Source organism: Lampetra planeri, chromosome 33, assembly GCF_965212315.1.
Source record: "Lampetra planeri chromosome 33, kcLamPlan1.2.h2, whole genome shotgun sequence".
Classification (NCBI taxonomy): domain Eukaryota; kingdom Metazoa; phylum Chordata; class Hyperoartia; order Petromyzontiformes; family Petromyzontidae; genus Lampetra; species Lampetra planeri.
Window position 1 is genome coordinate 12214559 of NC_136139.1, and position 16256 is coordinate 12230814.

The following is a 16256-nucleotide window of genomic DNA, read 5'->3' on the forward strand; positions in this document are numbered from 1 at the left end:
ACCATCGCCCCTAATAGACCCACGTTCGCTGACAGTCCCCACCTCTGATTATTTTATCGATTTGCATAATGTAATTTCAATGTTTACCTTGTTTGCACGTGTGACGGTTTTCATTTCACGCTGTTACACGGTGAGCTCGGCCGAATAATGACGCTCGCAAGGCAATACACGAGACATTACAATCGAGTCGCATGTTGTGCGTGCAGAAATCCATCACTTACTTATATGCGCATGTAACAGTTAAGTGTATAGCCGAAACTAGACCAAGCGTAAGAGACGGACACTACAAACAAGGCAGTACCAACGAGCCAAACATTTGTTTTTATTATTCAAAGTATTTGGGGGAGCTAGTTGACATATCCCTAACGAAGGCTACATGGTAGTTGCTGATAGACCCCACTGGGTCTGGCTTGCTCCACTCGGGGCTCAATCAACGCAAATCCCGGCAAGCCGCAAAACGCAGCCGAGATGAACACGCGGAGATCAACGCCGCAGTAGCAGTGCCGGCGGCGGCAGCGTTACACGCCGAGACGAAAGGGACAGGCGGAGAAACGGTGGAGATGCGGAGAGAGTGAACGGGGAGGGAGATAGGGAAGGGGGGGAGAGAACGGGCGAGAGGAGAGGGATAAGGGGTGAGAGGCGTGGTTTTGGGGAGCGGTGTGGAGACGGAGCGGCGAGCGGCGCACATCGAAGCGCGCGCCACTGTGGACTCGGTGTGCGGAGTGCGCAGGTCCCGGGCCAGAGAGTGGGGCCACAGGACACGAGAGGTGTGGAGGGAGGGGTGCTGCACTGAGGAACGGGGCAAGGAGGGAGAACGAGGAAGGGGTACGAGGTGGGGGCACGACGGTGGCGGCCCGAGGAAGCTGTAAGTGAGGGGGGGGGTTCCTCTGCACCCCCCCCCCTGCTATTCAGTCTTCTCGCAGCTGTTTCACGTAGCCGGCCTCTTCGCTCCTCGAGCCGCCCCCGCGCGCGTTGAGCCGCGCGGCATCGCGAGCCGCGCTTTGATGGCGCCACTCGCACTGCTGCCGCTGCTGCTCGGACTGACGGGAAGCAAACCCGGCTCGTCCCAAGGCGTGTACGGTGAGTGGACTCTGTACAGTGTCTGGTGAGTGGGTTCTGAACAATGTCTGGTGAATGGTGAGTTGATTCTGAACAATGTCTGGTAAGTGGTACGTGGATTCTAGCCAATGTCTGGTGAGTGGACAATGGACAATGTCTGGTGAGTGGTGAGTGGATTCTGGACAATGTCTGGTGAGTGGTGAGGGGATTCTGAACAATGTCTGGTGAGTGGTGAGTGGATTCTGGACAATGTCTGGTGAGTGGTGAGTGGGTTCTGAACAATGTCTGGTGAGTGGTGAGGGGATTCTGGACAATGTCTGGTGAGTGGTGAGTGGACAATGGACAATATCTGGTGAGTAGTGAGTGGATTCTGGACAATGTCTGTTGAGTGGATTCAAGCCAATTGCTGGTGAGTGGTGCGTGGATTATGACCAGTGTCTGATGAGTCGATTTTGGTCAATTTATGGTGAGTGGATTCTGACTAATATCTGCTGAGTGACTGCAATACAATGTCTGATGAGTAGATTCTGGCAAATGTCTGGTGAGTGGTGATGTTCACGTGAATGTCTTAAGAGTCGTGTATGTTGGCAGGTAAGTACTTGGTGTCTAGTGAGTTGTGTCTGGTGAGTGGTATTTGGTGTTCGGTGAGTGTCGTCCCCAGTTTATTGAAAGGTATTCAATCAAAAGTCTCCTGCGACCGAGAAATGCGCATAAGGCGGTTGTCATTCTGGTGGATGGGGAGTAGGAAGTGATGTAATAATATTTGCACATGTGAAGAGTTAAAGTAGCCCAGAGATTTTGCTCCGCTCTCACCAAGATGCCCCTTGGCGAACTCTGCCGCCGTGTGTGTGTTAAGATTAATTGGGACTGGATTTGCTTAGACGATCGTTTTATCAAGAGAGCTGACTTGGGGGAGGGGGGAGGGGAACGGAGGATGAGCAGGTCTCGACGTCGGTGCGCGCGCGTGCAGCTCCCCCCAGCGCGCGGATCCTCGCGGGGGGTCACGCTTGCCTCCTCCGTGACGACGGCTTCAGCGAGTACGCCTACGTCATCAGAGAGGGGCACTCCCTGCAGCTCACCTGCGTCGTCTCGGGGCACCCACGGCCACAGGTACTCGCGCCAGACAACGGGTGGGGGGGACTCGCTCCTGGCACGGGCACTGACCGCCGCACGCGAAATTCACTAAAGCGCGGGTACTCGCATGTGGTACAAAATGAACTCCTTTCGCACCACCGTATGTAGCCAACCGTGGATAATATGAGGTGCGGGGAAGGGGCGGACAACAAACTAAACACAAATAAGTAATATTTGAAAAATACTTTTTTTAAAACATGCTTTAATGAAATGTACCGTACTCGTAATGGCAAAACTCCACGACTCCAGGAAGTGGCCCCGAAGCTGGCCATAACGTAGGGGCCGTGGTGATTTACAGTCAACGTCAATTGAGCGTGGACAATTAGACCCAAGCCGAAACATAACATATAAAAAAGATGGTTTAAAAAAATATACAAACTAAGATAGAATATAGTATTGTCATCCGTATGACATAAGTATACCAAGTTTGCAGTCGATACCATATTGGGAAGTGGGTTAAAATTGAGTTACAAGATTAGAGGATACGACAACAACAACAGAGTGAGTTAAATAAAAGCGTGTAATAATAAAAAGCAGAGATTGATGGGTAAAACCTCTGACCTGGCTTTTGAGATCTAGAGGTAAAACCTCTGACCTGCCATTGGAGATCAAGATGTTAAACTTCTGACCTGACATTACAGATTTAGAGGCTAAACCTCTGACCTGACTCTAGAGGTAAACCCTCTGGTAAATTTAGAGGTAAAATCTTTGACCACACAAAATATCTAGAGGTAAAACCTCTGACGTGACATTAGAGATCTAGAGGTTAAACCTCATACCTGACATATTCCTCGGTTCATTTGGTAAAATCACGTAGATAGAAAAATAAGAAAAAATAAAGTGAATAAAAAAAAAGAAAACATTTTTGGTTACCCCTGCTATGTATGGCAAGGCGATGGTTTTGATAGCAGGGGTAGCCAAAAAGATTTCCAAAATCATGAACAAACACAAGATCCAGGTCCGATTTAACACAGTACATAAAATTCGTGATCTGATCCCATCTGTGAAGGACAAGATTCCTGATATGCAATATCCCGGCGTCTACAAACAAAGCTGTATCTGCGGCAGCAGTTACATTGGGGAAACTAAGCGACATGTCTCGGACCGTGTTCATGAGCATAAGGCTGATTTTGAAACACGGTAGGACCAATACTTCTAACATGGCTGATCATTCTTTTAATGCGGCTGGCTCACACCAAGTTGATTTCTCTAAGATGATGGTACTTTGCAAGCCTACTGGCTATCAACAAATATTCGTTCATGAAGCCATCCATATATACAGACACAGACACAATTTAAACCGAGGGAATGATTATAAGCTCAGCAATCATTGGAAAGATGTCATCAACCACTTTGGGGCATGACTTGATTTGTGTTTTCTTGTCAACCTCCACCGTCAGTAGTGTGGGTGTGTGGAGCGAGGTGCAATAATTGCCTGGCGGCCCTTTGATTGTTGTAGACCTACTGCTGGTGTCGTTGTTTTCTCCTACATTAACATTAGCTGCCCCGCCCATGCTGCTGACACACTTGGGCTATGCCCATCTCTAAACCTTTATAAACAGTTTGGCTTTAGAGGCTAACCCCCCTTTTCTTGATGACGACCGCTTGTGTTGTGATTGAAACGTCGTGGTTTTTGTTTTTATTTTATTTGTATTACTGAAAGAACCAAAAATAAGTCTACATTATAGATGTTGAGGCTGCTGCCCCCCGATTCCTCTCCCCCTTCCTCCTCTTCTTCACTCCCCCCTGCTGCCACTTCCCCTCTGTGAAACATAACTCTTGGCTGGCCCTTGGCCACCTCGGGTCACTCACACCCACTCTCCCCGTGCATTCCCTCAAACATTAGTAGGAGACTCCCTGCACACCACTGCCCACACTCGGATACGCACAGCCACTCAAATGTGACGTCTCCGCTCTCATAACCCCGCGCACCAATCACACGCGCGATGGGGGGTCAGGGGTCAAAGGGCAATGTCACTCGTACCGGCGTAGCCGGTTGGGGGGTTGTATTGGAGATGATTTAAAGGGCTGTGGGGCGGGTATTCGGGAATGATTTTAGAACAAGTGTTGCTGTGTATTGGGGAATTAAAGAAAAGGCTTTAATCGTTCTCCAGCCCCTCTGCGCAGTGATGAGCAACTGGTGACAGGATTCACGCACTATGCTCGTGCACAATCTAAACAATAGCCGTATGAATAATCCCACGTATACCCGTGCGAGTCTACCATTGCTCCCCATTGGCACCCGCTAAACAAAAGCCGTATGAAAACAAAAGCCGTATGAATGTACCCTTGCGAGTCTACCGTTGCTCATCATGGGCACACGCTAAACAGTTAGCGCAGCGCAAGCGTAACGATAACCGAATAGAGGGTAAGATCCGCGCATTAACCCGTCGTTCACACCCATGCCCACACACGCAGCGCGGGAGTCAGGGGCCACAGGACGAAACGCGCACTCGCGGAGTCCTGTGGGTGCAGCGTTTCTTCCACCGGGACGCTGCGCACCCAGCCACACACGTTACGGCGAGCACACACACCACCATGCACTTTATTCACACTCGTAGAAACCACACGAGGCTGTTATCGATTACTAACGATTTATTCCCAGCGTGTCTGCGAGTCACTATTTCCCGAATCAGTCGGAATCAGCAGGGCAAGGCTCTAGCCACGCCCCCTCATGGAACCTTCCCGATGGTTCCCGCACGTTCCCCTTTGACTCCGCCCATTACCTTTGGCCCAGATATATCCTTGCTTGGGATTGGATACCCGCTAACCGGTGGTGGCCATGCGGTTACCCCTTTCCGCCCATTAAATGGCACTCTCTCATTACATTTGTAAGGAGAGGAGACTGTATTCATAGTCACCGTTATATTAGAAATTTATATTTATAGTTTTTTCTTCTTCTCTCAACCTTATAACAGTAGGTTAAGTCAGGTGAGAACTCACAAGACCAGAGGAGATAGTCTCAGGCTCCACCTAAAAGAAACTTCACCACAGACATTGTGACTGAGCGCATCACTAAGTACCATCCTGGGAGCACAGCAGCTCCCAGCTCTGCCTTGTAGGAGTACAGTAGAATGCGCTCGTGAGTACATACATAATACTTACTAATATTAGTAGATATATTGCTCATAAAAAATGATGGTGTCGGGAACGCATTCCCACATACACAGCGGTGTAATGACCCTCGTTTAGCGCAGATTCCATTAGCGCTCACTTTTCTAGGATCGCATCTTGAGCACCAAGCGAGCTTTTTACCGCATTCGTAAACGGTACTCACGCGCACAGGGAAATACAGTATCTATGCCCTCTGTGTGTTGGCACGTACTCAACGGCGCGTGCTGGCTGCCGTCACTGCCACAAGCGCGCGATCCCAACGATTGGCGTGCACGGCGAGAGAGCGTCTCCAACCAGCCATCTTTCTCTCCTTCTTCGCTCCATATAGGTGAGGTGGACCAAGACGGCGGGCACCTTTTTGGAGAGGTCCCAGGAGATGACGGTCTACAACGAGACGATGCGGATCAACGACATCGGGCGCATGCAGGGAGGCCGCTACTACTGCAAGGCGGATAATGGGGTGGGCGTGCCGGCGCTGCGCTCCGTCCGTGTCGAGGTCTACTGTGAGTGCCCAGAGTGGAGACGCCTCCACCCACGGGGCTCGTCACCACCGTCAGCATTCATTCACTCGCGCGCTGGGTTTTTACACAAGCTGGGCTTGCGCAGCTCTTTTCGATTTCATTTGTAACCCGGTTATTTTTGCTCTGATCTCGAATTCGTTATTTTTCTCTGATCTCGATTTGGTTATTTTTCTCTGATCTCTATTTGATAATTTTTCCTATAATCTCTATCTGGTTATTTTGCTGATTTCTATTTGGTTATTTTGCTGTGATTTCTATTTGGTTATTTTTACTTTGATATCTATTTGGTTATTTTTGCTCTGATTTCAATTTGGTTATTTTTGCTCTGATTTCTCTTTGGTTTTTGCTTCATTGCTGCACTTGTTTTTAGTGTATGGCTTTCATCATATTTGTGACCCAGGTCACTCTTTCAAATGAAACTCTCATCCTGGTTTCTTGAGCTCTTACCTGGTTGAACAAACATGAAATCCGATAATATATGTCCTGATTCAGACAAATTTGAGTGCTAATTATTTAAACAAAAGTGCAACAGTATGGCCTCTCTCCTACGTCTCCGGGGTATATCCTTCTCTTCAACATATGACCTTTGACCAAACCATGTTTCTAAATCTAATTTTTCTTTGCACCTCTGATTAGCACGGTTGGCTACTTATGGTGCGAAAATTCAACTTACATGTGTAGTGGGTTCACTTGAGAGACACACTAATTCAGGAGGCAACACGTTTATTCTACAACCACAACGGGGTAATTATATAAACAGTAACCACAACGGGATAACTAGATAACCGGTAACCACCACGGGGTAACTATATAAACGGATCAGGTACGTCGGCACACTGCCTGACCCACGATGCCGAGCACGAAGACCAGAGACCCAGGAGAAGACGTAGCACGGCGGGTTCTATTCTAGCAGACAGCCCCAATGTGGCCCCGGGACCTCCCTTTTATGCCCCTCAGCGTGGCCTGGCTCCACCCTCGGCCACGCCCTCTTCTGGAACTCACCAGAAGGTTCTAGGCCCTACACCACATGTACCTTCTGTCACCTTTGGCCCACATCCTTACCCTGTCCTGCTATGTGCCCTTGCCAGCCAACCAGGCTGCTACGTCCTCAAATGCCCCCTCTTTGCTAGCCACCAGAACCATGCTCCCCTAGGGACCCTTTCCATGACATAGCATACCCTGCTGGCAGAAAGGGCCACTACACGCCCAGTTCCTCTCTTTATCAGGAACTGGCGCTAGGTGCCGTAGTGACACATTATATGTCACTGCACATGTAAAAAATACAAATTGGATATGTATAGCGGCATCTAAATGGAACCACTTTTCCCGACACTGCACAGAACAGCTGAGCATTTATATCAAGGAAAGAAAGAGGCAGACGTAAGCAGAGTAAAAATGAATGTCTGGAGACTGGACTTAGAAAGGGAGTTGAAAGTACAGGTTACTGGGGGAGGAAGGGTGCCTGTAGGTTTTAGCAGCAAGCATGGAGTGAAGAAGTCTGAGTCAGATGACAGGATAGAGGTGGCCAGGGGAGAATCCAAGACGGATCTTGAAGACTAGCACTGCCCACGCATTTGCGCAGGATGTGACTTAACTGAGTTGCAAAGGAACGTGGATTTATTGCTCTTCATTTCCCAAATGATACGCGCTGGCCTACTTTCTATCAACTGTAACGTGATATATCAACACCAATAACGATTTGGCATAACAATAACAACACCAACACGAATGACACATCAACATGAAAAACAATACAATTATTGTTCATAGCAACACAAATACTATATGAACAGCAACAACAATGACTGATCAACAATAAAAATGTGAATGTATACATCAACATTGACACCACGTGTAGAAATATCAGCAACAGCTGTACAACTATTTTACAACCACACTTTGGTTCTTTCGGTAAAGTCACGTAGAAAATAAAATAATAATAGAATGCAACGTTTCGATTGCAACACAAGCAATCATCATCAGGTAAGAATGAATGATGAAAAACACAGACACGGAAACAACATAGGCAGACACACATGCAGAGAAAGACACACAAAGATACACTGAGCAAGACACACACCAAGACAAACAGAAGGACAACGACTCTGTGCCGAGGCCTTAAATAGCGAGAGGGGGGCCAGGGCAGAAAGAGGACTGCGGAGGCGGACCAACGAAGGAACCAGCAGACGAACGAAGGGAGCAGTGTGGAATTCCGGACCACAGTGGCCGGAGGAGAGACAATGGTTTAGAGCAAGAAAATCGAAAGTTTGAGAAAATAAATTTTATTTAAATTAAGAAGTGTAATGCAATGCAACATAGAGGGTCGGTTAACACACAGTTAACGCATAGCCTGGTTGATTAACGTTTTTTCAAAGCTGGATAAATTAGAAATTAAGTGTGGAACAGACAAGCAAGGAGAAATTTAGAGAGAGAAATAGGAAGTTTGACGACAAATTTAGTAAACTTGATTTGGAGCTTTCGTGACTGCAGGAATTACTTTTTGGTTTGTTCGGTAAAGTCATGTATAAAGAAACCAAATTAAATAATAGAATACGACGTTTCGATTGCAACACAAGCAATCATCATCAGGTACAAATGAATGAGAAAAAACAAACCTAGTAAACTTAGAAATATAAAGCAATACAACACAGAGAGTCGGCTAACATAATAGTCAACACCCTACCTGGTTGATTACGTTCTTTCAAAGAGTGCTAAATTTGAGAGAGAGACAAAACACAGACACGGAGATACAGACAGACACGTAAGCAGAGAGAGATAACACAGAGACACAACGCATCAGTGTCGAGGCCTTAAATAGAGAAAGAGGGGGGCAGAGAGAGAAGGGGGGGGGGTAGAGAAATTAGCATGTCAATGAGAGATTTTGAGCTTTCGTGACTGCAGGAAATACTAGAGAGACAACACAGAGACACAGAGAGAGAAAATAAACTTAATAAAACAAACTTGGTAAAATTTGTGAAAGTAATGCAATGCAACACAGAGAGTCGGTCAACACACAATTAACGCATAGCCTGGTTGATTATGTTCTTCCAAAGATTGCTCAATGAGAAGTTGAGTGTGACATTTGAGAGAGAGACAAGACACAGACACGGAGACACAAAGACAAACACAAGCAGAGAGAGACAACGCAGAGACATGGAGAGAGAGAAAACTAACTTAAATCCTCCCCGTAGAGGTGGTTTAAACTTGATTTGGAGCTTTCGTGACTGCAGGAATTACTTTTTGGTTCTTTTGGTAAAGTCACGTAGAAAGAAAATTAATTAAATCAAATGTCACACTTACATTTTTTTTAAAGCCAGGGTGGGGGGGGGGGCTGTTAAGAAAGTTGCACAGTTGAGAAAGTTAAGAAAGTTGCACCGTTGTTTCAACTTCCGTGTTGGGAGATTGAACCGGCAACCTCCACATTGCAAATCGCTCCGACGTGGAACAAAATCAGTTGCGTGCAATTAAGTTACGCAATTGTCGAGGACGATGTGCTCGCGTAACCGATTGCTCAACTGTGGACGCGGCTGCGCCGCCGTCTGCTGGAATGAGTTCTGTTCAACGAGCACCTATTAAGGCTGCCGTGCCAATCTAAGGGGGGATTTGGCCAGAAGTTTGCAACGGCCGCGTTCTTCTCTCGAGTGCCGATGCTCCACACTGCACTCGGTGCTCAACAACTGACGGGGTTGGTCTAACTGAAGCCCAGAGTCAGGCATCGACTTTCAACGCAAGTTGTGCATGGCAATAATCGAACCCAGGTTTCTAGGGGTCATCGCGTTGTGAGCTAACCACTCCGCCATCACTCTGCCATCACTCTTTACGAAAAAAGACAAAAAATCCCCTGTATGACCGAAACAGACGTTTGGAGCAATTGCTGTGTGCGAGCACCTATGAAGCAGGTTGGCTACGTACGGAGCAAAAGAGGTTCAACATACACGCAAAGCCAGCACAGTATACGAGGGGGTGGGTGGTCAGTACTACGCCCGACCTATTATATACACACACACATACTCAATAGATATAGATAATGGCTGCTTGAATTAAAATAGTCGATATATAATATGCAATGCGCAGCGATGAACTTCCGACATTAGTGCACAGTGTGACACATTCTTTGACAAGAAATTTACTGAAATAAAATCAAGGCAGCTGCGCACGTCGGTTTGGGACGTTTCTCTCGCTACTGTTCGGATATTCAACGAGTTACTGTGGCTTGGCTCTCCAACACACCGGTGTGCTGTACTAGTGTAGGGGTGTTACGGAGGGGCTGTATACATAGGATCACACGGGAAACAAACACAGTGGGTGGGGCTTCGTGAGTGCAGGGGGAGGTGCTCTCAACGACGTCCGCACCGGGCAGCCTGGGGGGCTGGCCCGGAGTTGTGATCCCCCGGGGGCCCCACCCCTCAGCGGGGGGTTTTGGTATAAAAGGGGATGAGCCGGAGAGCTCGGGTTACAATGTTAAAGCTAAACCAGTGAAGACCGAAGATCGTCTAGCTAGAGCCCTGGACTCCCCTGGGTCGCCGCCCTTGTCAGGGCCGCGCAGGACCGAGCCAGCGGCGTGGTCCCGAGAACCAGAGCTAGTGCTCTGGGACTCCGGGTACCGTAGCCCGACTTACCAGTGTCGGGCCAGACAGCCTCCCCTAGCCCGTTAGTGGAGGACTAGGAGGTAGGTAAGAGATAGCTAGCAGTGTATTCCCAGCTAGCCGGGTGAGGGGGCCGATACCCCCTCCAGTGTTGTATGTCCGCGGTTGTGACAACTGTTGCGGAATAAATACGTGTGCCTCAACCCCGGCGTCCAAGAGTCCTCAACGATATTACATCTGGTGACAGAAGTGAACGACCACGAACATGGACACGCGCCGGACAGCTCGAGCCGGGGTACCGGAGGCGGAGGACACCGCTGAAATTGTGGAGCCCGAGACGGCTGAAGAAGGCATCGAGCAGCCGGGGCCGGACGCACCCTTACCGCAGCATCGGGATGAAGGGGAGCAGTCAACAGAAGGACTGAGGCTGGCTCACGCGAGACTGGCGGAGCTGCTGTACGCTGCTGCCGCCACGCTCGAACACATCACACGGCTGGGGGCTGGTGGACCACCACGGGGCGAGGACAGCCGACGACCGGTGTGCCTTCCCTCCATTTCAACGGAGCCCAACTTTGAATCTCCCGCCATCGCCGCAGCAGCTGCTGAGGGCGTGGCCGGCCTGAACCTCGGGTCCGACATCGGCCTCACAGGGGCTGCCGCGTCATCACCAGCGGACAGAGCGTCACCACTGGTGCGACCGGCGATGCCATCCGTCGTTCGCGCCGAAGCCCAGCCGAGTAACGGGGACAGCGGAGTGCGAGCTTCCACGGCGGCCGCTGCGCTGCACCAACGGCTACCTCCACTCAAAGAGTTTGTGGGCGAGGAGGGTGACTGGGGCGGCTTCCAGTGGCGCTTCCTCGGATGCCGAGGCTCTCTGCGCGCTGCCGGCGCTCCTCAACAGCGACGCCCTCGCCGCTCTTACATCGGCGCCGAAGGACAAACGCTCCACGCTACAGATGGCGCTGCAGTTGCTGGCTGCGGTCTACGGACCATCGTCGGAATGCAGGCAGCTCTTTTATGATCGCCAGCGGGGTGCAAAGGAGTCGCCCCTGGCGTACCGTACGAGTCTCCTGGCGCTGGCGAAGACGGCCTTCCCACGAATGTACGACGAAGGCGTGGACGCGATGGTAACGGAAAAGATCCTCCTGCTGGCGGACGACCTGGACATCGCCGTCGTTGCACAGGAGGACACAGAAATGGGTTCCCTCCAGGCTGCGCGGCTCCTCCACGCCAACCTGCTGTCGCAGCGACGGAAGGCCAGCAGGGCAGCGGCCGGGCGTACGGTGGCTGCAGCCACCCTCCCGGCGGAGGAAGTTTGCGCCATCGACCATCGACTGCAGCAGAGGGTGGGAGTTCGGGCGGCCCGGGATGGATCGAGCCGCTCCGACCATCCGTCATCGCCGCCTGCGCTCCCGCGCTGTTACAACTGCGGCATCCGGGGCCATGTCGCCTCGGGGTGCCGCTCTCCTCGGCAGCGCGGGACGACGCCTCGACAGGACGCCGGCCCTCCTCCCAAGCTCCATCAACATAACCCGGCGAGTCGCGGCACCCCTCATGTTTGGCCCACGCACACACCCGTCACACACTCGCACACCGCAACGAACGGGGGGTCGACATTGCGCACCGTCGCGCCAACACGCACCATTATGGGGACTCAGATCGAACCCAGGCAGTGGTCCGTGTTGGCCCATCGCGTTGTGGCTGCATCGTCGGGGTCGTCAGCCGTGGTGGGGCACATTGACGGGGTTGAGGTGCGCATCCTGGTCGATACAGGAGCATCAGCGACCATCATTTCGGAACTAATTTACAATATTCTCCCTGTCCAGAGCCGTCCTTTACTGCCGGTTAACGTCCCATTCTATGCTGCTAACGGGGGCTCACTTGGCATCATTGGACAGATTCGAGCACAAATTTGTATCGGTGATATCAAATTGTCCGGCCCAATTTTTGTTTCCTCCTCGCTGGCGGTTCCGTGCCTGCTGGGGACGGACTTCTTGGGCAAAATGCCGATTCGTATTTTAATAGACCAGGGCTGCATTGAGCTCCCGTCGGGATGACGCATGGCGTTTCTGCCGTCCCCTACTGCGGCTCGGACGGCGTTCGCGACGGTACCGGCGTTCGTCGTTAAAACGGTTCGCGTACCGCCGGGGGCACAAATGTTGGTGCCTCTCAAACTTCGTCGGCCCTTTGCTAAAGGCATTGGGGACCAGGGAATTCTGCTGGGGCCATCTAGGGCCGGGGTTAGCGGACCTCATTTAATTCCGGCCCAGACCATCGTAAAAGGGGACGGGGACCCTTTCATCGCGGTCCTCAATGTGGGGTCGCAGACAGTGGTGGTTCCTCAAGGGACCGTGCTTGCTCACGCAACGCCGGTGCCCTGTGAGGAACCTGTCGCGAATCACGTAGGCACTGTCCCTCTGCCGCATCCACATTCGGACACCGATGAAGGGTGGCTCGAGGCGCTTTGTGCGGGATCGACGGACCTGTCGGATTTAGAGCGTCAAATGCTTAGGACACTGCTGCGTGAATTTTCCGACGTTTTCAGTCAGAACAAATTCGATTTCGGCTGTACCCATCTGCTGCGTCACCATATTGATACAGGTGACAGCGCGCCAATACGCCAAAATCCTTATCGGTTAAGTCCCGCCGAAAAGGACCATGTCAAATCGGCTATTGATGACATGTTAGCCACCGACATCATTTCTCCCTCTACCAGCCCGTGGGGAGCGCCGATCGTCCTGGTTAAGAAACAGGATGGCGCGTTGCGGTTTTGCGTTGATTTTCGCCGCCTCAACAAAATTTCTGTTGCCGACGCATACCCGCTCCCACGGATTGACGAATCGCTGGACGCCTTGGCGGGAGCGCGATTCTTCTCCACATTGGATTTGCTTTCGGGATTCTGGCAGCTTCCTCTGGATGATGATTCTAAGCCTAAAACTGCATTCCGTACACCACACGGTCTCTTCCAATTCAACCGGTTGCCGATGGGACTCCACTCGGCGCCGGCGACTTTCCAGCAATTGATGGAATTGGTTTTGGCTGGATTGCAATGGGACTCGTGCTTAATTTATTTGGATGACGTTATCGTCTTTAGCAGAACATTTGACGAGCATCTCCAGAGGTTGCGGGCGGTTTTCCTCAAAATGCGGGCTGCTAATTTGAAATTTAAACCCCAAAAATGTCATCTGTTACGCGAATCTGTGCGTTATTTGGGACACATCGTTGGACGCTCAGGTATTGCTACCGATCCCGCCAAAACGCAGTGCGTCAGCTCCTGGCCGACTCCCACCTCTGTGGGAGAGGTCAGGAGTTTCATTGGATTCGCGTCGTATTACCGACGCTTTGTCGCGGATTTTGCGACAATTGCAAAGCCCCTACACGCTTTGACGTCAAAGGGGTTCCGCTTTCATTGGGGACAGGAGGAGGAGGCTGCTTTCCGCTCCCTTCGGGACGCTCTGGTTAAAGCTCCTCCCTTGGTTTACCCCGATTTTTCTAAACCCTTTGTGCTCGACACCGATGCGAGCAACACAGGTATTGGGGGCGTGCTTTCCCAGGTGGTTGACGGCGTGGAACGGGTAGTCACGTACGGTAGTCGGGTGTTGTCTCCAGCGGAGAAAAGATATTGTGTCACCCGTCGGGAACTGTTGGCAATTGTCTATTTCATCCAACAGTACCGCCCATATCTGTACGGTCAGCGTTTCACCGTCCGTACAGATCATGCGGCACTACAGTACGCCCTGCGAGTTCAACAACCATTGGGACAATTGTCTCGATGGTTGGAGGTTCTCCAGGACTTTGATTTTGAAACCACGTACCGTAAGGGGGTTCGCCACACCAATGCGGACGCTCTGTCGCGCATGCCAACCACCCCCGAATGCGCATGCCTCCTGGGGTCGGGTCGTTGCAGGCATCCGGGTGAAATATCTGTTCCGGTCTTGGCGGCCGCAGACAACGCAGCGTCAATGACGAATTCGATCGCACAACAGGGATCAGATTCCCTGTTGGGGTTGCCTGTCACTGAATGGGGGCGCCTACAGATGGAGGATACCTCCCTCCTCGCGTTGCATCGTCGCGTCGGGGATGCTGGGCGGGGGAGGGGTGATGCCGACGCATGGGAAATGGTCACGGGTCTGCTGATGCATTGGGACGGGAAATCCCATCGACACCGGCTGGTGGTCCCTTCTGGGTTACGGGGTAAGGTGGTGTGGGCCGCTCATGAGCGCCTCCTCCACCTGGGGACCCAAAAGACCCTCGCCTTGCTCCAGCTTGATTTTTTTTGGCCGGGCATGACAAGGGATGTTGCAGATCTGTTGGGGTCATGCCCTCGGTGTGCGCAACGGAAACCACCAGCACGGGAGTCTAACCCGCCTTTGCAGTCTATCATAGTCTCCAGAGTCAACGAACTTGTCGCGCTGGATATTCTGGGCCCATTCCCCGCCACCCCCAGGGGCAATAGATATTTGTTGACCGGGGTGGAGTACTTTACGCGCTGGCCTATGGCCTGGCCCCTGGCCAACCAGTCGGCAGCAGCCATCGTGGAGGCCTTTGTCCAGGGATACGTCCTGGACAAAGGTGCTCCGGAGCGGCTGCTGACCGACCAGGGCAAACATTTTTCCGGCAAACTGCTCCAACAAGTCTGTGAGCTCCTGGGCACGAAAAAAATTCGTACCTCTCCCTATCACCCGCAAACTGATGGGATGGTCGAGCGTCTGCACCGAACCATCACGTCCATGTTGTCACAGCAGGTTTCGGACTCACAGACCGATTGGGACCTGCAAATTCAAGGGGTCCTGGCAGCATACAGATTGGCCCCCCATGCGGCAACGGGATTTTCCCCCTTCTTCCTCATGTATGGCCGCGAACCTGACCCACCTGTTCGGGCCCAGCTGCAGATCCCCGCGCCGCAGGGTAAAACTAAATTGGCCGACCATGTTAAATTTAACCTTGCGAAATTAACGGAGGCACGGGATGCTGCCATGCTAAATTCCGACCTACGTCAGAAAGCTAATGAGCGGCTCAGACTGGGTCGCGCGCACGTGCTACAGTGGAAGCCGGGGGACAAGGCATGGCTGCACTATCTCCAGGTACCACTCGCGACCTCCTCAAAACTGGTGCGGCCGTGGCGGGGCCCTGTCGAGGTGGTTGAGGTTTTGCGGCCTCAGTGCGTACGCATCAAATGGGGAAAGCGCCGGTGGTTTGTGCACCCCTCCAGATTGAAACCCTTCGTTGCGGTGCGAAGTCCCACTCCACACACGCGTGGCCAAACATGTGGGGGGTCGACCGACTCAAAGGGTCCGTCTCCGCTGCTCTCGCCTGATGTGTTGCCGGCTGTCCCGCCCCCAGGTGCACCAGGAATGACGGGCTCACGCCCGACAACCCCTACGGGGGATGCCGAGGGTCTCGCGACATCGAGAGGAGACTCACTCGGAAATGGACAGTTGCCACCCGACGACCCGCCATCCGGGGTTGCCCCGTGTGACGGGCCTGCTGCAAGGACGCGCGCAAGAATGCGCAGACTCTTGTTATGCACAAAAAGAAGAAAAACTAATTTATTTTTCACATGTTATGTTCACTGTGTGCTGCGTCGGTGGTGTGTTCCTGGCACGTTGGATTGTACGTATGTTGTGTTCACTGCGTGTTGTGTGTGTGCTGGGGTTCCCTGCAAATTGTATATAGGTTGGTTTTACGGAATTCGTATATATTCGGGGGTGGGGTGCGTCGGGTTATTTTCCCTTCTTGCTTTTCTGGTTCTTGTTGTTGTTCTCGTTCGCGTTATGGTTGAAAAAAATTGTGAGGCGCACGCGGGGTCGAGGGGTAAATACATTTTTATTGTCGTTTGTTG

The 16256-nt window shown here is 51.6% G+C and overlaps 1 protein-coding gene across 1 annotated transcript in view; it reads left to right on the forward strand.

The window, feature by feature from the left end:
• Positions 1-1004: 1004 nt before the first annotated feature.
• Positions 1005-16256, forward strand: part of LOC144729820 (MAM domain-containing glycosylphosphatidylinositol anchor protein 2-like) — a 101211-nt gene continuing 85959 nt past the window's right edge. Inside the window, exons 1-3 of the mRNA XM_078610333.1 lie at positions 1005-1080; positions 2030-2169; positions 5636-5810. Coding sequence (XP_078466459.1) covers positions 1005-1080; positions 2030-2169; positions 5636-5810 — 391 coding nt within the window. The remainder of the gene's footprint in view (positions 1081-2029; positions 2170-5635; positions 5811-16256) is intronic.